This window comes from Lutjanus erythropterus, chromosome 14 (assembly GCF_056507025.1).
Source record: "Lutjanus erythropterus isolate fLutEry1 chromosome 14, fLutEry1.hap2, whole genome shotgun sequence".
NCBI lineage: Eukaryota > Metazoa > Chordata > Actinopteri > Lutjaniformes > Lutjanidae > Lutjanus > Lutjanus erythropterus.
Genome location: NC_139330.1, coordinates 16,814,063 through 16,841,189, shown reverse-complemented (window position 1 = coordinate 16,841,189; position 27,127 = coordinate 16,814,063). Strand labels below are relative to the sequence as shown.

Genomic DNA, 27,127 nt, shown 5'->3' with positions numbered 1-27,127 from the left:
TACAAGCACCGACATGAACAAACATCGAGCCGAATAGTTGGTTTTCAGCGTGCACCGTGTAGTCTTTGCGGAGCACGACACCCGTTAAAATGTAAATCCCTCTTATGTCAATCCATTCAGGGCAGCCCCGCTCACTCTCCCTCCACCAGACGCAACCTACGGTCTCCGCTGGCCAAAAGCTCGTCGTCGGCACTGGAGGGAAGAGTGGACGGGAAAACCTGGACTGGAGTACAGCTGTCGTTTGTACCACTGCTCCCAGCACAGTGTGGTTTAGCAGGTGGACGCAAGAGAGTGCTAAAAATTATTTTAACGGATCATCAAAGTAACGCCAGTTGATATGTATACTTTATTGTACGTTAATGTTAGCACGCTAGCTAGCTTTTTAAAAAAACGTGTTTACATCGAATGCGCAGAACATTTAAGCATTCTTTACCATATTCATATGTTCTTAAGGTAAAATTCATCTAACTAGCGATCTACGCTGTAATAAATTTGACGATAATATATGATATTGCAAACTATTCCGCTAACAAGTCGCCCCCTCCTCCTCCTCCACGGTGGTGTCTACAAGGGAAACCTTGAGTTGAAAAACTCTCGCGAGAATTGTATAGATTGTTTATTTATTGTGAATCATGGAGTAGAATATTATGTTTTATAATAGGATAATGCTTTTTTTTAAAGAATTGGGTAAGTCTGAGGACAGACAACGCTTTCTAATGCTTGGCAAAAGCTGATTATTTGGATTACGGCGGTAACTCTCGCGATGTCTTTCGCGGGTCTGGGGTTCCCTTCTATACATAAACCCTCTTCCGTCCTAACCTCGGCCAACGTCATTCTGCGTCATTGACGCGCGACTGGTTTTCAGTCGTCTACAGCGGTCTACAGACGAAGGACACGACTGTGGTTACGTGATTCGTGAAAGTGCCTCAGAATCATTTATAACTACATTTTTTTTCATATTTTTCAACCGAAACAGTGAACGACGACCTTCCCGGTGTGATACTATCCAGTGTCTATGGTAACGTTACAGTTCAATAGCCAGGATTATCCCGAGGAGACAAGGAAACGAGAGAAGCTGACATCTCAGCGAAGGAGAGACAGATTTGTTGAACAGATTTCAGCACACCAACCCTCCACTTTGCTGTTTCTGTGCACCTAACAGTTTTGAGTTTTTGTAAGTATCGCGTTTCAATAGAGAGCTGGCGGTGTTGCTGTTTAAATGTTAATTGCTCTGCTAAATCTACCTAATGTTACTGGTTGTGGCCACTGTCATCAACAGTTAATCACAACTTATCAACCTTACACCCGACTAATTAAAAATAACCACAGTCTTGTTTACTCATAGAGATATTTGCCAGGGTGATTATGTTGCCTTAAACTAACACCATCTTCCCATGTTGTGTAGCCATGGATGTGGCAGATTCCTGAGCAGGAAGGATGACATCGGAGGCTGCGGTCTCCTCACCTCCTGCCATCAGCAACACCCCTGCCAAGAGGGACTACTACTGGCTCCGCTCCTTTGTAGCTGGAGGTAGGATCGGATCCGTTTGTACCATCGGTTTCAGCTCTGTTATGATTTACTCAATCTGAGGGCATATGGTTGTTACACTAAATAAATTATAGGAGTTCTTGAACAGCTTTTCTTTGTCCTTCTTTGAGTCAACTCTCCTCTGTTATAGTTTTCACCTCTTCTTGTTTAACAAACTAATAATTGCAATTGCTGACCTTTACTTTAGGAAGTCAATCAATGTCCACCAGCTATGGAGATACTGTTCCTCTGCTGACAATGGTTCCCGACCCCAGTGTGAAATTTGGCAAGCAAACCAGAATTTAGTTCAAAGAACAATAATAAAGACAAAACCAGCACATGACAGAAAAGAAAAAATACTCTTACTCAACAACGTTGTAAGCTTCTCAACACAGTGCAATATAATACTGTTTGATTTGAGAATATGGGTATTTTGTATCTAAATCAATTATTATTCTCATACTTTATCCCTATACGTTACACTGAAAGTATGAATCGTGTGTTCCGCAGATTTTGTCTGACAGTGACTGATCTTTCTCTTAGAGATGCAGGGTTGACATGATTTATTTGAATGAATAAATAAAATATTTACAAGACATCATACATTTAAACAAGCCTGGACTCTAATCCAGTGTACATATATTCAAACAACAATGAAAATCACTGAGTAGAAAAGAATTCATAAATAATTGACTGGAACTTACTATATACTCAGAATAGATGCTTATTAAACAGTCTATCTTGCCTCTAAATGTTTGGCCCATTTCACTCAAGATAAATAAAAAACTTGACCAATCATTCTGCAGTGGTAACATGAAAGGTTGTATATTCATTAATAAATGTGTTGATGTTTTTGTTTAGGTGTAGCAGGATGCTGTGCCAAGACCACCATCGCTCCTCTGGACAGAGTCAAGATTCTTCTTCAAGCGCAGAACCCCCATTACAAACACCTCGGTAAAACATCTGCAGCCATACATGGAAAACCAATCAGTGTTTGTTTTCACACATCTGTGCCACATGAGTGAAACCTCTGACCTTTCTGTGCAGGAGTGTTTTCCACTCTCAAAGCTGTGCCGCAGAAAGAAGGCTACCTTGGCTTGTACAAGGGTAATGGGGCAATGATGGTCAGGATATTTCCATATGGAGCCATCCAGTTCATGGCCTTTGATAATTATAAAAAGGTACATTGCACACTTTATTGTGAAATAACCCTGGGTTTGAGTAAAACTCATAAGAGGTTGTTATAATGCTCATTTTATAGCTGAAGTAAAAGTTTTTATGTCTAAATTGTTTTTATAGGTGAAACTGTGGACCTTTGTTTCTTCCCTGCTGATACTGATAATAACATTGCCTTTACAGCTGCTAAGTAAACAGATTGGGATCTCTGGACACATCCACCGCCTCATGGCAGGATCTATGGCAGGTAATTTCAATCTTACTGATAAGACTTGCCTTTTCACTCAATACCAGTTGGAAATCATACGCTGTACTGGTATAAACATTGCATCTCTAACTTTTTCCTCTCATCTAAATTCACTGACTATTAGCAGAGCAAACATTGTTTTTGCACCTCTTGAATCATAGATGATGTTAACGTTTGTCACCTTGGTACAAACCTCTCAATAATGTGACAAATACTGCATCACCATGAGGAAAGTAAGTGTTTGCCTTGTTGTTGTGCATTACTGAATCTTTAAAAAAAGATATTGAAGTGGTCAGGCTGCCAGTTTGCTTGCATCAGCCACAGTGGACAGAGTAGACAGCCACAACATGTGATTATTTTTTCTCAGTAAATCATGCTGAAGCATAACCATTGTCCTAAACACTGTGTTTCAACAATGTTTGGTCTTGTGTGTTTGCAGGGATGACTGCGGTGATATGCACCTACCCTCTGGATGTGATCCGAGCCAGACTGGCCTTCCAGGTGACAGGAGAGCATCGCTACACTGGCATTGCCAATGCCTTCCACACCATCTACCTTAAGGTAACGTTCAAGTCCTCAAACAAATGACGCAGTCTGTAACACAAATGTTGTAGCTTCTCAGTAAAAATGCATGAAAGTTGTGAGTCCTATGGATTAGAGAAGTCTTTAATTTGTCAGTCTGACAAGAATCGGGCCTCCCTGAATAAGTTTTGCAAGATGATTTTCGAGTATGCATGGGACCTCCCTGGTATCTCTGATTGATTGATCAGGTATTTAAGCAACATTAAAACTTTGACATGACAGGCAATACGCTGACCATCAACTGCTTTATGTTTTAGCATTCATGTTGCTATTCTGATTATATACATGGTAGAGCTGCATCAATTAATCGATTAATTGATAATTAACTGATTATTGATTTAATCTCAAACTATTTTGATAATAAAATAAAATGTCCTCTGATTTCATCTTCTCAAACGTGAATACTTTCTGGTTTCTTTAGTCCTCTCTGACAGTAAACTGAATATCTTTGTGTTTTGGACAAAACGCATCATTTGAGGACGTCAGCTTGGACAGCGATCAACATTTTTCACCATTTTCTGACATTTTACACATCCAACCACTATCGATTAATAATTGATTAATCGAGAAAGTAATCGACAGATTAATCAATGATGAAAAATAATTGCTGGTTGCAGCCCTAATACATATATTTTATTTCATTATTAATTCATTATATTTCTATAGTCGCAGTCTTTTCCTGGTCCTGCTTTTGGTTTATCATATTTGTCTTGTCTTGTCTTGTGTCCTGTGTTGGATTTGTTTCTATCTTGCTTACTACAACATACTTGCACATGTGTTTTATTACTATAATACCGACCAAATCTTATTGTATTGTTTATCTGTTTGGTTTGGAAAGACTGTGGAAAACACATGCATGAAAATGAAATGCTCTGTATGACTTTCAATGCAAGTTTGTTTTTGTTTTTTTTGTCAGTATCATGTAATCACACCTGTTTTTCTTTTTTTTTTGAAAGGAGGGAGGCATCTTGGGCTTCTATAGAGGACTTACCCCAACACTGATTGGAATGGCCCCTTATGCAGGTGACTACTGATGTTATTTTGCATAGAGATATTACCCTTCTTTGATTAATATGTGCCTATTATGACCTCCTTCATGTGTACCCATTGTTATTTGTGTTGCATTAGCTTGATTCTTTGTTCCCTACCCATTTTTATCCTCCAGGTTTCTCATTCTTCACCTTTGGCACGCTGAAGAGTCTCGGCTTGAAGCATTTCCCAGAGATGCTGGGGCGGCCCTCCTCAGACAACCCCGATGTCCTCATTCTGAAACCACATGTCAACCTGCTCTGTGGAGGGGTCGCTGGCGCCATCGCTCAGACAATATCGTAAGTACTGTCGCTGGCAGGCAGCCAACAAGCCTCAAGCTTACGACATGCATAAATGGTTTATTGGTGCGGGCTGGCTGGAGTTTATTATTGATTCCACAGATTTATTGTTGGTCGATGTGTTACGTTGTGTTTCCTCTCACCAGATACCCCTTGGATGTGGCGAGGAGAAGAATGCAGTTAGGAGGTGTGCTTCCTGACTCTGAGAAATGCGCGTAAGTATAACTAATGTTCCTTCTCTCCATAGTCTGTTTTACCATAAAGTACTGCTGTACATTACACCTGTCAGTGTGTGCAGTGTACCTCATAAAACATGGTAAGACTAATATTTTGCCATTAGTATCACTGGAAAATGTGGCTGTGATGTGTGTTAGTGCTCAAAACAACAACGAAAACAAAACAAAGAAAGAAAGAAGAAAGTGCTTCAGTGTTGTGCTCTTGTGGTCTGATTTGATTTGGAAATCTGGCAGTGAAATTGTAATCTTATATGTGATAATAGACTAAAAACACACACAGTAGTGATTAACTTCATAATTTCACGATTTAATAGGTTAAACGCTCTTTTAGCAACAGAGCTAATTGGCACTCACATCCACTCTGAAGAAGTCATTAGTGCATCTCTAAATAGGGGAGTTGTTCAAAAAGTGAACCTGTGTACCTCAGGCAAGTTGTTCTTCACTGTAATAAGGTCTCCTTAATAAATAATCTTTGGTCCCTGTATCCCCCTTCTTCTCCTCTGCTTGGGGTCCATGTTTTTTTTTTTTTAATCAGAAAAAGCACAAGGAGCTCAGGAAGTGTTTTGGAGCTTAACTGAGGAGATCCCTCTTAAAATAGGTGATTCCACATTTGGTTTTATAAGTGGGCTTTAATGAGGGGCTTGATCACAACTGGAGAGAAAATTCCAGAGGTTATGGAGGGTGTGTACACATTAGAGAAAATGTTAAAGCCAAAACTTTAAGCATCACAATAGAAAACTTAGTTGTAAAACTACAGGAAACATACCACTCATACTTTTGCAAGTTCAAATACCGGTCTGAACTTGGCTCATTGTTCTTGCATTATCGTCTTAACTTGATGTTTGAGATTTTCTAAAGAATGCATTCACAAGGTTCAGTCAATACATCAGTGCTGTACAAGGTCATTTGTCTCCTGCCTGTTTTTTTTTGTGTTAATATGGCTGCTGTTCATCAACAGGGTTCAGCTGCCCAAAGCGCAGGTGGACCTCAGCAACAGTTGATTTATCATGACTGTAATCAGCACTCAAATTTAAGGCTGTCCCGTTGTCCCGGAGACAGTAAAAATAGCACCTGGGAAACAAAGATATAGTGTGTAGGAGTGTAGAGAGGCTTACCATTAGAAATTAAATTACTATGTTTTTGCATCATGGAATATATATAATTTTAAACTGTTTTTGTTTTGATTATTTCAGTTTTGTATTTACTCTGTAATTTGCAGTGATGCATTTATTTATCACACAAAATGCAAAAACATAAATAGTTGTTTCTTTCTGTTTTTTAATTATAAAAAGTGTATAATTTCTTGTCTTGCACTTGAACAGATCACTGAGTAAGACCCTGACGTATGTGTACAACACGTATGGGATCAAGAAGGGATTGTACCGAGGCCTTTCTCTCAACTACATCCGCTGTGTCCCCTCCCAGGCCGTGGCCTTCACCACCTATGAGTTCATGAAGCAGGTCCTCCATCTGAACTAGTCGCTGTTTTTATATCCTCCAAGTCTTCACCTGTACCCGTCTGGACGATCCATGTCGTCACGCAGACCGACCTCAGTGCTTCCTCTGTGAAGCGATCTGAGGCTCACTCGCTACGTCTTAACCTTAAAAAGTGTGGGAGTTGCCTTTTCCCTGAATTCAGTGAAGGCACAGGGGAAGCCAGTTAATGCCGAAAAGGGAAACTGGACATCAGATAGTGAGACGCTCCACATCTGTCGTGGTTCGTTCCCTCTTACTTCCTGTTCTTGTGATTCGCCACCTCCAACAAGAGGATTTGCTCTCAACATGTGGCTTGAATTTGAGCAACTCCCTCATCAGTGTCTCCATGGATACAGTGAGGCAGCGGCACATTAGGTCTGGCCCGGTCGGTTGGATGGCCTGGGGCAATGATATGCTCTTTAATAATGTTGTTGGCAACAACACGACAGCCCTCTGATTGTGTAGAAGCCCCTCATCCGCACAGAAAACACAGATGTCCACACTCAAGCTTGTCTTTTTCATGACCTGTCCAAGTGAATTTAAGATGGAAACCAGCTCGCAATGATCAAATTAGCAGTTTATATCTAATCTGTTTATTAACTACGAAGGCAACTCTGTGATGAGTAGACATTTTCTTTATTGTTTATCATATTTTCTTCCATTTTACCAACTTGGTGAGGGAAGGTTTGGTTATTGTTGAAAGGTGGCTGGAATTTTAACATATTCTGATGATTTATATTGTTTTCTTTATTCAGGGCTTAGTGTGTCTTATATTTGTCTTACATTTGTAATTTACACTTCAGTAACTTTCAGAGGAGTTGCTGTTTGTGCTTCTTTGCCTTTGTTCTCTACACAAATCTAAATATCAAGATTAAGGCTGCAACTAACAAATATTTTCATTGTCAATTAATCAATTAGTTGTTTGATTCGTAAGATGTCGAAAATAGTTTAAAATGTTGATCACTGTTTCCCATATCTTTGGGGACAAAGATATTCAGTTTATTGTCACAGAAGAGTAAAGAAACCACAAACTGTTTTGAAGGAACAACTCAAAAATAGTTGGCAATTAATATAATAGTTGACAACTCATCAATTAATCGACTAATTGTTGCAGCTCTAATCAAGATAAAACAGTTCCTCTGCAGTTTTTTTAAGATGCAGAGACCGAAGTGGGACAAGATTTCAGTTGCCAAACTTTCAATAGAGCAGTTACTTAATGTATTTTCAATTGCTGAAAAATCTTTGTTTTTTTGTATGTTGGTTAATGTGCACTCAGATGTTTAGCCTGTAGCTTTGATGATATTGAACTGTGTATATCGATGCTCAGCGTTCTTAAGAGTGTTCAAGATGTCAGCATGGATGTAGGTCTGACATGTCTGGAGGGACTCAGGAGAAATTTGCACTTCATCACTGTAGCTTTTTCTTTGTATTTATTGATTTAGCGACTTGTTGCCACTGGGTGGCAGCATTGAATATAGATTGTTAATTGTTTACTGTCAGAGCTGAACACAACATTCATACAAATTTCATACATCTCTTAAGTTAAATTGAGATCTTCATCATTTTTTACATTTTGCCTAACAAAAAGCAAGTTGTCAGATAGTGAGTAAATTCTAAATATATGTGGGGTTTTTTTTGTTTTTTTTTTAACCCAGTTCAGCCAACATTTTCGACTACTATTAGAGCTACTGTATGGCTGTTGGCAGTAAGCTGTTGGCAGTAACTGTCCCAGGAAGGATAAACATTCATTATTGAATGAAAGTGTTGTTTAATCACTTTCGCACCGCAGGCCTTCAAGTCACTGCCAGTGTTCCTCATCACTTGTTTGTCATTTTTTCCACCCTCTTGCCTTCCTTTGCATTCAGTATCTTAACTTCACCAGAGTGATTAATGTGTTTTATCAGAGTTTCTCTACACGCTTCAGTTGATGCCTCAGCCCGATCACGGTTAAAAAAAAAAACAGATGACTTGCAACGGTGGTTTCCAACCTTTTTGGCTTGTGACCCCTTGAACTGAAGCCGTGTCTATAGTCCGCCCTGCAGCCTGGTTTTATAAATACAACAGTCTGCTGTCAGCCATTTGGACAGTATAGAGTTTGAAAGATGACAGATGTGCAACTGAGCATGGCAGTAGTATCAATGCTACCTCTTTTACCTTTAAGCTAATAGTTTACAGTGTTATCGTGTTTGTGGCAAATTTCCACCTTCACTACCTTTCGTTCATATCCTATATTCTGTCTCTCAGTTACATAAAGCTGTGAGTCTATGAATTCTGGATGATCATCAGATGTTACATCTAAACATTAAAGCATCTGAAAATGGATGAAACACGTTGGTTTAGACAGGGGGAGGCCAGAGAAATGATCTGCCAGAGCTGTGATCGAGGGCAGGATCATCAATGGGTGCTCGGTAGCAGGAATGGTTGACTGTGTCAGAGTTCAAATGCATTTATTTAATTTGTGAAGGTGGTGTTAAAGTCCCGTGTGTAAGATTTAGGGAACTATAGATAGACTGAGGCAGAAATTGAATATAATATTCATAAGAATGTTTTCAATAGTGTATAATCATCTGAAAATAAGAGTAGTTCTGCTTCTGTTACCTTGGAATGACCCGTTGATGTCCACAGAGGGTGTTGGTCCTTTTCCATGGTATCTGTCATGTTGTTTTGTCATGTTTCTACAAAAGCCCAGAACAGACAAATCAAACACTTGCTTTAGATGCAGCCTTTTTACCTTTTTTTGGAAGTGTTGTAGATATCATGCACTGTAAAAAAAAAAAAAAAAAAAAAAAAGTTGAGGAAACTCATAGTTTCAAGTCATCTGTCCTCACTAAATTTTAGTTTTAAGTAACACTCTTAAGTTTTGACATAAACTTCAAAAGCCTTTTCAGACCTGTACTTTTACATTGAGATCATTTACTTTTCTTAATTAAACTTGAATCTTTAAAGTTTTAGAAACTCCCAAAAAATAAACAAACAATAAATGGTTGCAATTGAAAAAATTTGAATTACTAATTGTTATTTAGTTTCATTTTAAATAGTTTTCTCAGCAAGTTTTGAAATAAAAAATTTACTTTTTTCTAAAACTCAGAGATTCAAGTTTTCCATAGAAGAGTAGTAAAGTAAATCATCTCAACAAAAGATTATAATCTGAGAAATTCATTTTTTCTTTTAGATATTTTCAAAAGTTGAAAACAGTTGAAACAATTGAGCTTTCACAACTTTTTTTTTTTCCATGTACATGCTTGGAAGGGGAGGGTGATGTGAGTGGTATGCAGTTGGTTGTAATCTACATCCTCACTCACAGGTGCCACTAAATCCTAAACACTGGACCTTTAAGTTAAGTTTAACTTTAAGTTGCTCTTTAATCATATTGACATAGATTCATCAAATACTACTTGCTTAGAATATTGAAACTACTGGAAAAAAAATATTTGCTGCAGAGGAAGTGAGTTGTTGAAAAGGCTTCAGTAATCTCTTAGCATCTTAGCTGGATGGTTACCACAGGTCAACCAGTACAGATAAATTTCGCAAGAACTGCAAACCCCAAGAACTATGATGCATATTAAGAAAACATAACAAGCTAATTATAGATCTGATTTTGGTGAAACTGACACCATTGAAATTGCAAAATAGATAATACAAACAGCACCGAAACCAGGAGATTTATTACATTTAGTCTGTTTTTGACTTGTTTTCTTCTAATAATTGGTCATCGCTCCAAAGAGTTCGACGCCTTGTGTGTGAACGAGTTGTTGAACAAAACTCTAAAATCTCTGAACATATAATTCTTCCAAGTGTGAGTAAACAGGAGTCTTCGATTCAACTCTTGATTGCCAAGTGTATGCAACAGAAAATAAACTCCAGTACCCAACTGTGCCTACCTGCCTGGGCTTAAGAGCATAATCACACGCTCTCGCTGGTGATAAGTGGCAGCTTCCATTTGGGATACAAAGAATAGTTTTCAGTAACGGTTCTGCTTTTTATGGTGCCACTCACTCATCTGCAGTACTGCTGTGTACAGAAGCTCTCATTTACTGCTCTTTTATTACCATGTTTGGTTTCATGTACATGATCCTTCCTCGTTATTGACAGTTTTTTTTTTTCTTTTGGTTTAGAGAACAGATCAGCTCTGTTCCTGCTGCTCGCTGCAAGTGCAACAGACAATTATGTAAAATAACGAATATTCAGAATTTATACATGCAAACAAACTTTAACAGGTTGTTAGATATGACTGAACGAAGATGCATAAATTTGAATAACTGAACAATGAAAATGCCTTTTTCTAATGTTTGTCAGTTTTATTTTCTCTTTGCCTGTTTTGCTTTTTATAAGTGCTGTCTGAATTTCATTACATGTCACCTTCTTACAACAGAACCAACTCTTGTGTCTTTATTTTCTCTTTGAATGTAACTGTTTTTAATTGAGCAAGTAGGGACAGCAAGTGACTTAAAGGGATAGTTCACCCCAGAATCAAAAGAATATATTTTTCCTCTTGCACTTAAGTGCTATTTATCCATCTAGATGTTTTCAGTGTGGGTTGTTGAGATACCAGCTGAAGAGATGTCTGCCTTCTCTCGAATGTAATGGAAGTAGATGGCACTCCATCGCACAACTTGTCTTGAGCAGTTTCATGTAGGAACTATTTTCTTTCTACTGAACAACACCTGTCAAATATACCACCCTGCAGAAAGAAGCGTGCATCTACTCGTGGGCGAGAGGCTCGTACTTGTGACAATGTGCAATGTCAATATTAATGGCATCCTCCTTGGCTGAACTGTAACCTCTCGTCCATGAGTAGATGCACACTTCCTTCTGCACAGTGATACATGCAGCGGGTGTCATTCAGTAGAGATAAAATAGTTCTTATGTGAAATTGCTCACAATAAGGTCCGTAGATCATCTTGAGTACATTGTTGATTAATTTTTCAAATGTATTTCAAAGCCAAGAGCCATCTAGCTCTATAATTTTGGAGGGAAGGCAAACATCTCCGCAGCTGATGCCTCCAAAACTCTGCAACTCACACCAAAACAATCCAGATGGATAAATAGTACTAATTATGAACGTTTGAAGCAGAGACAATTTACTTCCATTCTGCACTTTGAGTTTGACACGTACAAACCCTTGCTGATGTTTCTTCTGTAAAACCACACGGACTCTATGATGCATTTGCATTTATTTCACTGAACCTGGAATACACTGCCTGTTGTTGTCACATACTGATTTGACTGGTAAATGTGATGTGTAAAAGATGTTTGCGTGTTCCTTGCTGATTCATGATCATATCAGGTAAATACAGTTAGAAATGAAAACCCTGTCATTCTCTGTTTCTGTCTGTGATGCAGGAATTGGGTCTTTTGTGCCTCTATAAATGAATGAATGAATTTGATATCGTCTCCTGGAACGAGACAGCTCTTTCTGTGCCCGCGTTCATGTCTGTACTCCAGAGATCACTATTGATAACACATGAAGGAAGGAGAGTGGTATTATATTCTGACCTCATTTACAGTGTGAGAGTGGATATCACTTGTAACACTGAGGGGGGGGAGCTCTTCCACATCCTGCACTGCACCTCCCTCTGCCATATGATTACACACGTTCTGGTTGTTTGTGCAAGAGAGATGGGGAGAAGTGAGAAGTGTAATCAGTGACAGACGTTTCAGATTTCTTTGCCTTCAGAGGGCATTTTGACTTTTTTTTCTGGGACCACCATGCCTTCTTACACAGTGACTGTTTCCACAGGGTGCCAATGGTTCGCAGGGACGGATGACTATATCTACATTACACTGGTGGGGACGGAGCGGTGCAGCGAGAGGACACTGCTGGACAAACCTCTGTACAATGACTTTGAAAGGGGGGCGGTAAGTGATGGTTTACTGCTGTACAGCTGTTAGGACAACTGTGTGACATTTACAGTCATTTTTATCTTCAGATTAGTGGTGAACAACAATACATATATACATATATACATATATACACATACAATGAGTGTACTGAGATAAAAGAGGAAGTTATGACAGAGATGGCAATGTCATTGAGGTGAGGAAAAAACATCCTCTTTTGGATGAAAGAAATCTGACAAAAATGTTGCAGCTGTTAACATGAAGCATGTTTTAATGGAAAGTATGAAACACTTTTTCATTTAGTATCCTCTATAAAGTAAAAGTTTTAACAATAATAAGGTTCAGAGGGCAGGTTTGTTGTCCTTTATGATATGTTGCGCACTTTTCTACTTTGGAGAAGTTTCTCAAAAAAAAAAAAAAAAAAATTGTGAGACCTTCTACATCGTCACTGAAATTAAGTTTTGACTCATAAAGCTGCTGCCATCAGTTTATCCTCCACAGATCAGCTCCAGATACACTGTCACAACTTTTATTTCAAATTACAAATAATAGATATCACATCAGTAAAGTTCATTCATATAGAACCTTTATAGATTAGTTAGTACATTAGTACATTGTGTTTCACAAGAAAAACTTATTAGATTAGATCAACATAAATAAAATTAAGCAAAGGCTTGTCTAAAGTCTTACCATTAAAATTAAGATCTGCGTTTTGCTTTTTGTCCAATGCAAACCTGAAAAGACAGTTCATTGAATTACAACATAATATAAAATGCTAAAGTCCCACATATGTTATGCATTGCATATGTCTTTGCATTTTTTTTAATTCCTGTCAGGCACAAATCTACTGACATGACTCAGCTGAACAACTGAACAACTCATGAAATTTCCGTAGTGAAATATTTTATGTTTTTATGTGTGAAATGTCCAAAAGCAACATGTGTTTGTGAGAATTTAAGTGAACTGCTGTTTTCACATAGGCCCTGTGTGTGTGTCACTTACTGTTGATATTAAACAATTTTTCCAGCAAATCCTGTGTATTTATTTAGTTTTTATGATTGTGTTGTGGGCCCTCCTGGTCAGCTGCTGTAGGTGGAGTGGACAGCAGGAGAAAAATATGGAGTGAAACTAAGTTGTATGAATACAGTTTATGTAGGGAAGACAAACCAGTTTTCTGATGCTGCGTATCATGCTGAACTTCAGTATTTTATTGCTTCCACTTTCATTGTTAATGATTGATTAAAAAAAATGTGGGATGGATGTGTGTGCACTTTTTCGGCTCTGAAGTGCAGCCTGCCGGAAAAAGCCTGAGAACCTGAGATTAAGCCACTGATTGTATTGCAGGTGGACTCCTATGACGTCAGGGTCGAGGAGAACCTGGGTGAGCTTGTGTTGGTGAAGCTTGAAAAGAAGAAGTACTGGGTGCAGGATGACTGGCACTGCAGATGCATCACAGTCAAGACACCATCTGGTGACTATCTAGAGTTCCCCTGCTTCCGCTGGCTGGTGGATGACAAGGAAGTGGTGCTGCGGGATGGAAGAGGTAGAGTCACCAGCTGCCCAACAGATTACATGTCCACTCTCTTTCATCCGTCATAGTGTGCCGCACAAAAACACAACAATGTCTGCTTCATCCCTCGCTGTGTCTTGTGTGTGTTGTAGCACATCTGCCTCAGGATGATAAGACCAGCCTGGTGAAGCAGCACAGACAGAAAGAGCTGGACACAAGGAGAAAAACATACAGGCCGGTTCACTCTACACATGCAGTTTGTGTTTGTGTGTTACAGGAGGCTGAGGATGCTCACTAATAACTCTGCTGCCCTTTACAGGTGGAAGGAGTGGCAGCCAGGCTTTCCTATGAGCATAGATGCTAACAGACACAGGGACCTGCCCCGGGACATCCAGTTTGACAGTGAGAAGGGAGTGGACTTTGTGCTGAACTACAGTAAGGCGTATGTGCTTCCTCTAACAGCCTGCTGTAAGGTAGTAAACAGGTTTACAGTTTACAACTGACGCCCCTCAGTGCAGAATAGAGTGAGTCAGTGCAGCTGTAACCTCGGAGGTGTTTTTCAATGCAAGGCTTTCATGTTGCTATGATAACATGCTTCTATTTTCTGTGCTCAGGATTACCTGGAAAACAGAGGCATCATTGTGTGCTTATCACCAGGGACATTTGCATTGCGCTTTCATGCAGGCTTGTGAGCCTACACATAGATACAGTAACACAAAACAGATCCAACACACAACTGTTTGCATCATGCAGTGGTTCCAGACAAAGCTAAAAAAAAAAAAAAAATGCATAAAATGACAAACTTTCAAAGTGATGTATAATAATATATGATTTGGACAAGTGGTTGAGATGGAAATGCAATTTACCACAATAATCTACCAACATTCTTCACAGAAATGCTTTGTGGACAGAAATTGTTCAAGTGCGTTTGCATTTAATGCTGCTCTTTGTTACAAAATTTATCATACCAACATTTACAATGTGACAGTAATTGCAGTGTTTCATTGGCATATTGCACCAAAATGCATCTGATTTCAGATACTTTAACCTTGTTGTTGTGAGTGTGGTGACAAGCATAATAGTGATGATGAGTGTAAGAATGATGATAATTATGACTTTCCAGAATAGAGAACCTGTTTGTGAACCAGTTCATGCACATGTTCCAGTCCTCCTGGAGTGACTTCGGTGACTTCGAGAGAATCTTTGTGAGAATCAAAAACACAATCTCAGGTCAGCCTCACATATATTGTATTACATTATTAGGGATGTAACGATAATTGCTGTTAAGAATTTAAACCGATTGAAAATTCATAAACGATAATCTATGTTTTTTAAATAAGGGCAGGCAGATGAGCAGCTGTTTGAAGCAAGAGCCTTATTGTTTTATTATTCTGTGTGTTGAAATTGTTTATACTTCATTAATTAATGTGTCACGTAACTAATGGGAGAAAATAAGCTTAAGAAAAATTTGCGACCCTAATACAATATTTTATTTCTTTATCTTTATTAAAAAACAAAGAAGAATGACAACTTTCTTTCTTTTGTTTTATTAATTTTTTTTTGTTAGCTAAAAGTACTTCTTTAATAAAATAAAAGTAGCCAGTCATGATCTAAGCATATGCAAAAAATGGTCATGAATTGTTTTTGGTAGTGGATGTTTGAATTATGTATATGCAATGAGAAAACAAAACAATGCAGCAGTCAGTAGCATTTCTTTAATAAAAATAATAAAATAAATAATTATCATGCCATTGCACAATAAATATAAACACAGTTGTGGTACGGTATCAAGATTTTTTTTTTTTTTTAGCTCAATATTGCAATATTTGATGTATTGTTACATCCCTGTTGTGCTGTGTCGTGTCATGTCATGTCATGTCATGTCATGTCATGCCGCACCATGTCCATCATGTCATCCAGAGTATGTGATGCAACACTGGAAGGAGGACTTCATGTTTGGGTACCAGTTTTTGAATGGCTGCAACCCCGTAGTGATCAAAAAGTGCACCAAACTTCCTGACAAGTTTCCTGTCACTCACGAGATGGTTTCTGTCAGTCTGGAGAGAGAGCTCACTCTGGAGGAGGAAATAGAGGTATACATGGTTGTGTCTGTTTCTGTGAACCTATTTCTCTTCATTTTCCATTTCCAGCATAAAGTTTTGCCCCCTTTAATTCTCCCACTGATGTACAATGTCAATCAATTTTGTGACCCCAGGCAGGTAACATGTACATAGTTGACTACGAGGTGATAGACGGCATCACTCCTAACAGGACAGACCCATGCACACTGCAGTACCTGGCAGCTCCCATCTGTCTGCTCTACAAGAACGCTCAGAACAAGATCCTGCCCATCGCCATACAGGTACAGTCATTCTTTATTCTTTATCCCCATTAACTTCCACAGCAGTGGTTGCTAATCTTCATGGGGTCCATATATAATTGTTCAAACACGTGTCCACAGACATGTCAACAGACATACAAACACCGGCTGACTCCTGTCAGTCGGGCCCAAAATGACATATTTGAAAGTCAAAGTAATCAAAATATCAGATACCTTAAACATTGCATGTATGGAGGTCATCAAACAAACTAGCTCATTTAAATCCCAAAACAAAACATGAAAACATGATAGCATCATTCCTGCTCTGTGATCATTAAGTTCTGTTCAGTAGGTAACTGCTTCTGATGTGTGTAAGTAATGAGTTACTTCAAACTTCAAAGTTGACTTGTTTTTGGGTTAGTAAGTTCAAGATGACCCATGCTGATCTGTCTAGTCTGATAACTGACCCTTTGTAAGTCTAAACTAAACACGCAGCCGAACCTCGGTCAACTTTCTCCTCTCCTGTTTCCTGTACTTAGATATGCTATGTGCTCAGCTCGTCTGTGCTGAAAAGAAAACTAATTTTGAAGATGGCTAAAATATATAACTGTGGGACCGGTAAAAGTGACATATTTTCACATCTTAAGTTAGATAATGTTAGCAAAATGCTAACTAAATAGTTAGCTAAGTACCTAAGTACTAGATTTGCTCAACTGTTATTGAGCACAGAGCAAAAAGGGGCAGGACTGTCAGTCAGTCAGTTGCACAATAGACCAGTCTGTACAAGTTGCTCTGTGACCAAGTCTGGTTTAATGTCCACATTTGCCTGTCTGGCAAGTATAAGAAGACCAGATGTGAATCTCGCCTCAACTTGTTTATCTGCACAGGCCCACACAACCATACATGTTTCCTAATAGCTGGTGTAACACAGGGGGAGACTTTCTGCATGATACCAAAACACTGTCACATTTTTACAACTACAGTATCAATATGGTCGGCTCTCTGTCAGCTCTATGAGTCTGAACATTCTTCTGGTGCCAAAGACAGTGGACTTTGTCTGGGACACATTTGAGATCAGTTTATTTCACACCAACAAATAAAATTTTAATCCATTGACTAATACTTCATTTGGTTTTTGTTGGTTTATGTTGACACAATACTGAACATGATTGAGTCATCTGTATACCGTCTGTATTACCACATCTGCCTGTTCCAGGACACAGTGCAAATCACTGGTAAAAATGCAACATAAAAATGGCCCCAGGCAGCTGTCCTGTGGGACTCCACAGGATACAGCTTTGATTTCTAAGAAGCTTATGTTAAAAAACACAGTTTGCTTTCAACTAGACAGAAAACGTTCCATCAAAGACAGAGAGAGAGTCGTGATCAGTGACATCAAAAGCTGCACTAAAATCAAGCATCACAATTGCATTTTTTGTTCATCCTGTGCACTAAAGATTAAACTAAGGTTTATGTTATACCATGAGGGAAACTCTTCCTTTTCTGGCTGACATTTCAGTATGAATTCACTTTTCCTCTTCTTCCTGCTTCTCCTCATCTTGTCTTTTCCAGCTTGGACAGACTCCAGGTGAAGACAACCCGATCTTCCTGCCCACGGACAGTCAGTACGACTGGCTGCTGGCGAAGATCTGGGTCCGCTCGGCTGACTTCCAGCACCATCAGACCATCACACATCTGCTCAAGACACATCTGATGACAGAGGTGTTTGCTATTGCCATGTACAGGCAGCTCCCTGCTGTTCATCCTGTCTATAAGGTAAAACTCAGACTCATTTATTGATTGATCGTTTTACTATTTGGTCGATTAATTCATGGATTGATGTTCTTTCTCCCAGCTCCTTATCCCACACATTCGTTTTACCATCGCGATCAACACCAAGGCCAGAGAGCAGCTCATCTGTGAGTGCGGGATCTTTGACAAGGTGAGTTTGTGGACAGAAGGGAAGTGAGAGAGGCGTGGGGTGACTGTTTTGGTTAAATAGAGAGAAAAATAAATGAAAAATACATTAGAAAAGAGGCAAAGGATGGAGAAAAAGAATCGTCAGCAAAAGCAGTGTTACAATAATATGGTTTTCAGAACATGACAAACTCAACTCAGTCTTTATTATTTTCTAAATTACAGGCTTTTATATTTTAGTGAAAAGCAAACAAAAATAAAAAAATGAGCAAATTATGAAGAAATAATGATGCTGGAAAAGCCCAAAAAAGGCCTGTTCATTTCCTCTAACTAAAAAGACCACAGTACATTCAGTAATGGGCACTTAAGCTCATGCACACATAGAAACAGGGGAACAAAAGCACAATCATTAGCTGCAGCAATAATGAGTGACATGAGTGATAATGATGCCGTATCTTCTCCTTCCTCATCAAGGCCAATGCAACAGGTGGAGGCGGTCACGTCCAGCTGGTTCAGAAGGCCATGAAGACTCTGACCTTCAGGTCTCTGTGCTTCCCGGATCAAATCAAAGCCCGCAATGTGGACAAGAAGGAGGAGCTGCCCACCTACTTCTACAGAGACGACGGCTACATGGTGTGGGAGGCCACCAAGAGGTGGGAACAACTCTTTTTAAGAGTTTTTGTAGACAGCACTGATGAATAGTTTGTGCGTCTGAGGGAGAGAAAACAGTCATAACAAAGGATAGACGGTGAGAGGTGTAGGAACATTTTCTGCCCTTGCGTGTGTGTGTGTGTGTGTGTGTGAGTGAAACGGTTTCAAAGAGAAGGAAGTTGCAGCAGTCTTTCTTTCCTGTATGTGTGACTGCTGTCCTGTTTTCTCTCTGGCAGTTTTGTGTCTGATGTGGTGCGTATTTACTACACCAGCGATGAGGTGGTGCAGGGAGATGAAGAAATCCAGGCCTTTGTTAAAGATGTGTGCAGCTTCGGTATGCAGGACTTCGATCACTGTGGTGGGTACATTTTACTGACGTCCTATTATATATTTTTTCTTTCAGCGCTGCAGTCTCGAGAAAGACACTTTCCAACACACCTGCATCTGAGACTGATAGATGTGCGAAAATCTTTTATGCTTGCAACAACAATCACTAACCAAAATGTAAAGTTTCTTTTCTCAAGGAGAGAAGCAGCTCAGTCCTCTTAAATATTTCATTGTTCTGAGATTTTCTGGAGAAGACACGTACGACAGGGAACAGTATCATAGATGATTGGTTTGAGATTGGATGCAGGAAGTGGGGTCACTCACCAGTGTTGTAATACCTTTCCTGCAATTATCCATTACCTGTCTGAGTGCATTGTGCAAAGATCTTTTACTCAGCAACTCTTGCAAAAGAAAAAATGTGTTTTGTAAAGATTTAAACTCACTCTGTCAATTCTGTCTGTCAACAATCTGGACACAGAGTTTCCCAAGTCCGTGAAATCACGCGAGGAGCTGATAGAGTATCTGACCGTCGTTGTGTTCACTGCCTCAGCCCAGCATGCAGCAGTCAACTTTGGACAGGTGAGTGAAATATCATCAGGAACCTGACATTTAATATCTTTATATCAATATATACTGATTTAAGGTAAGATTAAAAAATAAAAAAAACACTTGCAACTTGACCAAAGTGTGTAGTGTTTAGGAGGATCTACTGGCAGAAACTGAATGTAATAATAATTTAAGTATTTTCATTAATGTATAATAACCTAAAAATAAGAATCTTTGTGTTTTTTATTCACTTACCTTGGTAACTCTTGCAAGTTTCACAGCCACTGTAGTTTCTCCTATACACTTGTCAGGGGAGTTGGTTGCAATCTGCTATTTCACCACTAGATGCCACTAAATCCTTCACACTGGTCCTTAAACACCAATGACTTGTGCCTTCACTTGCACTTGAGAGCCATTTCCAAGCCATTTATTAGTTTCTGTAGAAAAGTTGGAAAAAAAATTCCACAATACACCCCTAGGGAGGCCTGACTTATATACAAAATCTGTGGGTCGAAAATCACAGATAGTGATGCAACTCTCAATTTTGTTCAACAATTAAAGTTGTACAAAGAATGGTAACTCGTGGCTCTGTTGTTAAAATTGCATTTGGTGAAAAGCGCTTTATGACTTGTGTGGGACTCAAAGTTCAGAACTTGGGACTTGAGTGCAAAGACTTGAGACTTACTTGTGATGTGCAAAGCAACAATAAAAATACTCCACACGAGGTGAAACTACTGGTGATGCAGAAAAATGGCACTGTGTTTGATATATTATTAGAAGACATTATTAGATTAGTTAAAGGTACAATCAGTAGGCGTACACAGAAAAATAATTAGGAAATAAGAAAATACAGGCAGACGCAGGGTCCCTGCAAATAAAGCTGCCATCACACGCTTCTAGTGAATCAAATTATATGAGCCTATACATTGATTTTTAAAGAAAATATTGTATGTTATGCCTTTAATACTGATGCATCAAGGTGTAAGCAGTATTTTGCTGTTTTACTTTGTGTAGTATGACTGGTGCTCATGGATACCCAACGCTCCATCCACCATGCGAAAGCCCCCTCCCAACCAGAAGGGCTTGGCAGATGTGAACTTGATCATCGAGAGCCTCCCTGATCGTGGACGTTCCAGCTGGCACCTGGGGGCCGTCTGGGCCCTCAGCCAGTACCAGGAGAACGAGGTGCAGACAGGGCACGCCGTGTCCAAACACACAGGCACTCATTCGCATACTTACACAGACACACTTGTCTCGTTACAGATTGAATTGTTTTAAGAAACGACAAGGACAAAATTTCTAATTTCCCAAGAAGCTTGTCTCTGCGTCAACAAGTCCTGTTTTTCCCTGCAGTGTGCCTTCAGGCTGAATGATCTGTCTCCTCTCTTCCCCTGCAGCTGTACCTGGGCATGTATCCTGATGAGCACTTCATAGAGAAGCCGGTGAAGGCGGCCATGGAGAAGTTCAGGAAGCAGCTGGCAGAGATAACCAGCTCCATCAAGAAGAGGAATGAGGGAAAGAAGCTGCCTTACTACAACATGTCCCCTGACAAAATCCCCAACAGTGTTGCTGTTTGAGTAAAAAAAAAAAAAAAACAAAAAAACAAAAAAACGCAATTCTTTTGGGGGATTATCCTGCCCCTCCTTAAAGGGATAGTTCACCCCAAAATCAACACAACACATTCTTACTCTGGCTTGTGGTGCTATTCATCCATCTAGGTTTTTTTTTTTTAGAGATGTATGATTTTCACAGATTGGTATGCAGAAAGTAGTTCCTACATGAAACTGCTCACAACAAGATCTATGCAAAGACACTGTTGTTGAGTTTTTAAAATTTATTTTTGGCACTTTGAGCACCACGAGCAAAGTGACATCTAGTTCCACTATACTGGAGAGAGACCAGACATCCCTATGGCTGATATCTCCCAAACTCTGCAACTCACGCCAAAACAGTCTAGATGGATGAAAGTACAGGCCAGAGGAAAAATATCTATTTTTGATTTGAGGATGAGTCATCCCTTTAATATTTTGCAAATAGCTCAATGAAGTTCTGCTGATATTACCGAGCTGTCTACATACCCTGCTAGAAAAACTCTTTTGGCCCGAGTGTGTGATTTTTATACTTCTATATATTCAAGTGCATAGATGCTGACAAAAAAAGCCAACTTGCAAACCTCTGCTCTGCTTCTAAACTGATTTTGTGTGACTTATTTGTGTGAAAACTGGTTAAAATTGCATAGAGTTGCCAATTAAAATATTTTCATTTGTATCCCCTGTGCCATTTCTATCTGCTCCTTTCTCAGGACTGCAAAACAGGAGACGTCTGCCGCCTCTGAATAAAACGTTAAACTGATTTACATCCGATAATAATCATGCAACACTGACCTTTTCAAATATTTTGTAGCAGTGCCACTGTCACTAACAAATCACGTTAACATGACATTTCAATTCAGACCGTATGATTTAATAAGTAAACACTGGAAAAGACACAAAGCATTAAAAGTAACTTAATTTTTATTTGGTTGTTCTTTTTAATTCTACATACTTTGTTCAATAATGGGAAATTAAACTGAAAACACATCAATATTTCTTTTAAAAACATAAGTACTTTTACCAAATTCTTTACAGTTACTATTCCAAAGTAAATTCACAGACAAACTTGTGGAATGATATCATAAGACAGGGGAACAGTCATATATGTTCAAGTCCAGTCAGTAGTAAACAAATGTAGCTTTATGCAAGTTACACTATTCCCAGACATGATCAAATCGAAGCAACAGGGTAAAGAGACAGAAACGTCTACACTTAGACCTAAAATACTGAGACAGTGAGGCTAAGAAAGAAGCTTTCACTCTCCTGCTCAAAAAGATTGTACAACGAAGAAATCAGTTCATGGTGTTAGAGACACTAAAAGAGGAAGAAAAAGCTGCTCTCAGAGAGGAACATGGCTGTTTGTAAAAGTGTCTCAAAGTGGCCTCAATCTTCATCAGGACTACAGCAACAACTTTTGTCTCAAGACTTCATGAAAGGAGCCAGCTCCTATGAGTAGAACATGAAAAAAGTCAATTTTTATCTTCAATCTGAAAGAAACTATACGTCTAAATATTCCATGTTGTTTATATCTGAAAAAACATGAAATGTTTAAATTTAAATTTGATGCCAAGTTAAATGTCTATTTTCAGCACATTTAAAACAATCAAGCGATTTAAAAAGCGAGAAGGAAGAGTAGATATTCACGTTAAGGTCGGAGCAAAGAAGCTTTTTACAAGTCTATTAGCTAAATAAACAAAGTGCAAAACAACGAGTGAAACTAATTATCTGCTTTTTGTGTCTGGGAAAAAAAAACTAAGTGTAAGTTGCATAAAATTACTAATGAAAGGGGTTTTTAAATGAACAAATTGTACTCAATTTTCTTTCCAAAATAAATACAACACAAAATGAAGAAATAATCATTTTATACCCAGAGGACACCCTGGACATTAAACACCATTACATAACTATAGAATAGAATAACAACAAAAGGGTAATTGCACTTTTTATCTGTCTAATTGCACTGAGCCTCGTGGGTATTGAAGTTTCAGAGAAGCTTCTCGTTACTAGGTCTTAATCCAACTTGACACACAACGACTCCCTCGGCTCATATTATGTATTAAAATTATGTTAGACTCCAGATCTCAAGTCACCATGGGGCATATACACAAGTACAGTATGCGTTGTCGCCAAAAAACAAAGCGCAGGTTTCATTTATTGCTGCTGCTGCTGAGCAGTAATTGTCAGGTATGTTGTTGGACCTTTGTTGTTCACAGACAGTATACTGGTATCAAAGACAGTTTTTAAAAATGTGTGTGTTGCTGGAATGGCTGTGAGGCTCAACATGAGCCCGGCATCGCTGTGCTCCCACGTACACAAAAGCACTTACAATGACTGTAAGCCCGAAACACATCACCCTAAGAAATCCAACTGCTGCCTCCCTCAGACCGCACCTCCAGCTCCACACCAGCAGGTGGCACTCCAGTCAGTTCATCAGTGAGTGTCTTATCTATCACAGGCAGCAAATGTATGGCTGTATTTTCACCTGCAGTGAAAATGTTGCTCTGATATAAAAATGATGCAGTTACAGGATCTAAACTGTGCTTCTTCTGAGCATTGAAAAAACAAATTAGGTGTTGGAACAAGTCGTCTAGTTTGAGCCACAAAAGGCCAGATGTGCGAAACACAGTCAAATGAGAGGCAAACTGCTGGCTGTCTTGTGATTAAATACTAAAATAGACATCCTCCACCATGTGATAAGAGTCTGTCAGGAAGAGACAAGACACTTTTACTGAAACTGCTCGCCTGAAACGCATCAGATGTTGCACCATGTCTACATGTGCTGAAGTGTGGTAACAAAACTGGATTTTAAATGTGACATGCAGAGCAAAAAAAAAAATAGCCTAAAGCTTATTCTGAGCAAGTCAAATTTAAATACACAGTTACAGTCTGCCTGTTTTTTATTTGGGGTCAATCGATGCACCGCCTGCACAATGAGAGCGATGGGAGGCTGAAAATAGGCGGCTGTGGATTTCTCAAGGCATATCCCGTGACTAAGCAAACAAATCAACATATTAAAATCTGCACATGGAATATCACACTGTAAATACTGTGTCATTCGCATGATAGAAAAACATGAGCGCTGTTTATGCCCAAAGGCTCTTGTTATGATCTCAAGACACAGAAATTATCTCGCAATTTCCTGTGACCAGTAAAAAAATGTTGTTTGTTCTTTTTTTTGGATATTTTATTTATTTTTTAGCATTTTTTAAAAAGTTTACATTCTCAAAGCCTTCAGAAAGTTCACGTTGGGGTAGAGAAGTCATGTGGCTGGATTATTCAAAACTCTTTTTTTTTTTTGACTAAAACACTCATGTTTCTTTCAGCACGATTCCATTTTTTAACCCCAGTTCCTTTTTTGTCATCCATGGGAGGGTTAATATATACGTATATGTGCGTATGAGGAAATGCAATGTCAAATAAAACCTGAACAAACATTTCCAAGTTTGTTTGAGTGTGCTCTCCCCAAAGACAAACACATAAGACTTAATTCATAGTAAAGAAACAAAAAAAGGAGCAAAAGGACAAAAGGGAGGGGGATTTGTTGTGGGAGCTAAAAAACAAAAGTGCTTCGATGCATGTCCAGATCAAGGCCCGGTCACATCCAGGCCGGCATGGAGCTGACAGACCGCAGCAACAGAGATGGCAGTGGCTGGAATGTTCCAGAGATCCGATGCGCGGCGCTACATACTGATCCACGGCAAGTTAGCCCAAGACTCACAGGAGGTAAAAACGAACAAATCTAACAAACCCACAAGTAAACAAACCACGCATCAGAGATGTGTAGACCTCAAGAGCCATATGTGAGTCTATTTGTCTCAGTCCTGCTCTTCCAGAGGTGTACATACAAGTGTGTGTGTATGTGTGTGTGTGTGTGTGTGTGCGTGCGTGCGTGTGTGCATGTGTGTGTGTGTGTGTGTGTAGAGTGGTATGCTCCAGGCCTCTTCATACATTTACAGAAGAAGTCAGTAAAAACAGTCTGGTCCTGGGAAAGATTGGGGGAGGAATAGAGGACTGTGGACAGGAGGAGATAGTCATGGTCTGTCTGTCTCTGTGGGTGGAGTTTTGGGGATATAAGATGACCAGGTGGAGGACAGTGGGTCAGTCTGGGATCAGAGGACAGGGAGTGTCTGGTTGTTCTTCAGTCAGGGAGCATTTCCACCGCGGCTGCTCTTCACTATGGGCCTGTTTGTGTGTGTGGTATAAGTAGGACAACAACAAATGGCATGGACCGAGCGGTCAGACATGGAGCACCTCCATACTGTAGTCCTCTGTCTCTGTGTACTGGGAGGAGTTTGTGTCTGACTGGGTGGGGGCCAGAGCTTCCTTGTTCTCCAGACTAGGTTCCATAAGCGGTGGCTTCTCCAGCGCCAGCTTTTTACACGTGTCTGGCCGGTTCTGGACGTATATGACCCGGTTGTAAGCCTTGAGTCTCCTCCATAGATGGATGTAGACTTTGCACTGGACGTACATGAACACCAGTCCACCCGTGAAGCCAATGGCCACCACCACCAGCTTGGTCCAGAAAGGCCATTCCAGTATCCCTGAGGGACAGAGGACAGACAGAAAAGACACATGTGCATGAGTCAAACAAAGAGCAGACTGCACATTAAAATAACTAACATCAGTAAAATCACACAATTATCTAATCCAAGCAGGTTTAAAGTCTGCATGTTTGTTTTCATACTGCAGCAACATGAATAGAAACAAATGGGGGTTCAGGTGCAGACCATGAACCATGACGCCCCCAGTTTGTGTCTGGCTTTGTTGCATCTCATTTTTCATCTCTCTTTCCCCTAATTTTCTGTCATCTCTGCAATGTTTCTGTCCAATTAAGGCATAAAATCTCCCCACGATAATTAGATATGACAAAAACAAACAAATTACTGCTAGAAGAGAAGGGGCAACAGTTAAAAAAATAAAATAAAACCACCACAGCAGGCTTTACAAAATGGTGATTTGTAGCAAATTTGCACAAACATTTCTATGGCCCATGAGGCAGTTGCAGCATTTCAGCAAATTGCAAAAAACCAAACACATGAGTCTAAAAAAAAAATTAGCAATTTTGGGAAGTGTACATATTTGTAACAAGCTGCAGCATCATCCAAAACAAAAAGCGAGAGGCTGAAAAGGGATCTTCAAAAACAAGAAAAAAAATCATTCCTATCTTCTTTGAAAATACACAGCAGACCTTCAACCCATTGTTTTTTCATCTTGGCTGTTATATTTCGGGTAGTTTGAGATATAAACACAAGACAGGTCCAGTTTCTTTCCTCGGGCCAGATACACAATAAACTCAAATAACCACTGAATGACCCCTAAAATCCATAAGACTGTCTATGAAAAACAACCATGCAATAACTTTTTAATTGCAATAACATTTTTTCTCGTGCATATACATCCATCTAAGTGCAACATTACATTTAGTCCAGTGCAATACTTACAATCACATCCTGTGATTACAGACTGTAATACAAACTGCACTGTATTTATATTAGTTACTTTTCTTATTCTAGAGTACTGTTTTTATTCTATTACTCTCCTTACTCTATTATTCTAGTTTTTACCTATTATTTGGCTGTGGACATTTACTTACTGTGGTTGTTTTTGTTCCTGTGCATTATGTATAGCTGTACATTTTTGCATATGTATTGTATTGATCAGGAGTAGTGCTCCTAATTTCATTGTTTTCTGTAAAATGAGATTAAAGACTTTCTCTTCTATTTTGTAACTGAGATACAAAATCCCACCACTGATGAAAGAATAAGTATATGGAATTAATTAAAAAAAAAAAGGCATCATATGATGAGGAATAGCAGTTAAAACAAGGTGGACTTAGCTTAATCAGTATTG

At 39.2% G+C, this 27,127-nt stretch overlaps 2 protein-coding genes across 9 annotated transcripts in view; one reads left to right on the top strand and one right to left on the bottom strand.

Annotated features, from left to right (window-relative positions):
- Positions 1-867: 867 nt before the first annotated feature.
- slc25a16 (solute carrier family 25 member 16) lies at positions 868-21,403 on the top strand. 2 transcript variants are annotated; one of them, XM_084735359.1, is made up of 23 exons: positions 868-1,174; positions 1,406-1,531; positions 2,390-2,482; positions 2,576-2,709; positions 2,888-2,951; positions 3,391-3,512; positions 4,490-4,556; positions 4,699-4,861; positions 5,008-5,072; positions 12,314-12,432; positions 13,759-13,957; positions 14,077-14,158; positions 14,244-14,366; positions 15,048-15,154; positions 15,845-16,017; positions 16,140-16,286; positions 17,817-18,020; positions 18,100-18,186; positions 18,636-18,814; positions 19,049-19,170; positions 19,618-19,718; positions 20,700-20,870; positions 21,083-21,403. In XM_084735359.1, the coding sequence occupies exons 2-23, from the start codon at positions 1,438-1,440 to the stop codon at positions 21,260-21,262; spliced, it is 2,796 nt and encodes a 931-aa protein (XP_084591485.1). In that variant the 5' UTR covers positions 868-1,174; positions 1,406-1,437; the 3' UTR covers positions 21,263-21,403. The 2 variants fall into 2 exon arrangements, with proteins under 2 accessions (XP_084591485.1, XP_084591484.1); XM_084735358.1 differs by lacking the exons at positions 12,314-12,432; positions 13,759-13,957; positions 14,077-14,158; ... (9 more) ...; positions 20,700-20,870; positions 21,083-21,403 and adding an exon at positions 6,420-7,482 and having other exon boundaries at positions 1,038-1,174; positions 5,008-5,076.
- Positions 21,404-23,124: 1,721 nt separating this feature from the next.
- The window catches only part of marchf8 (membrane-associated ring finger (C3HC4) 8), a 112,945-nt gene continuing 108,942 nt past the window's right edge, over positions 23,125-27,127 (bottom strand). For all 7 annotated transcript variants that reach the window (XM_084735349.1, XM_084735352.1, XM_084735354.1 and 4 more), the window contains one exon: positions 23,125-25,818. In XM_084735349.1, the coding sequence (XP_084591475.1) occupies positions 25,514-25,818 (305 nt within the window). In that variant the 3' untranslated portion in view covers positions 23,125-25,513. The remainder of the gene's footprint in view (positions 25,819-27,127) is intronic.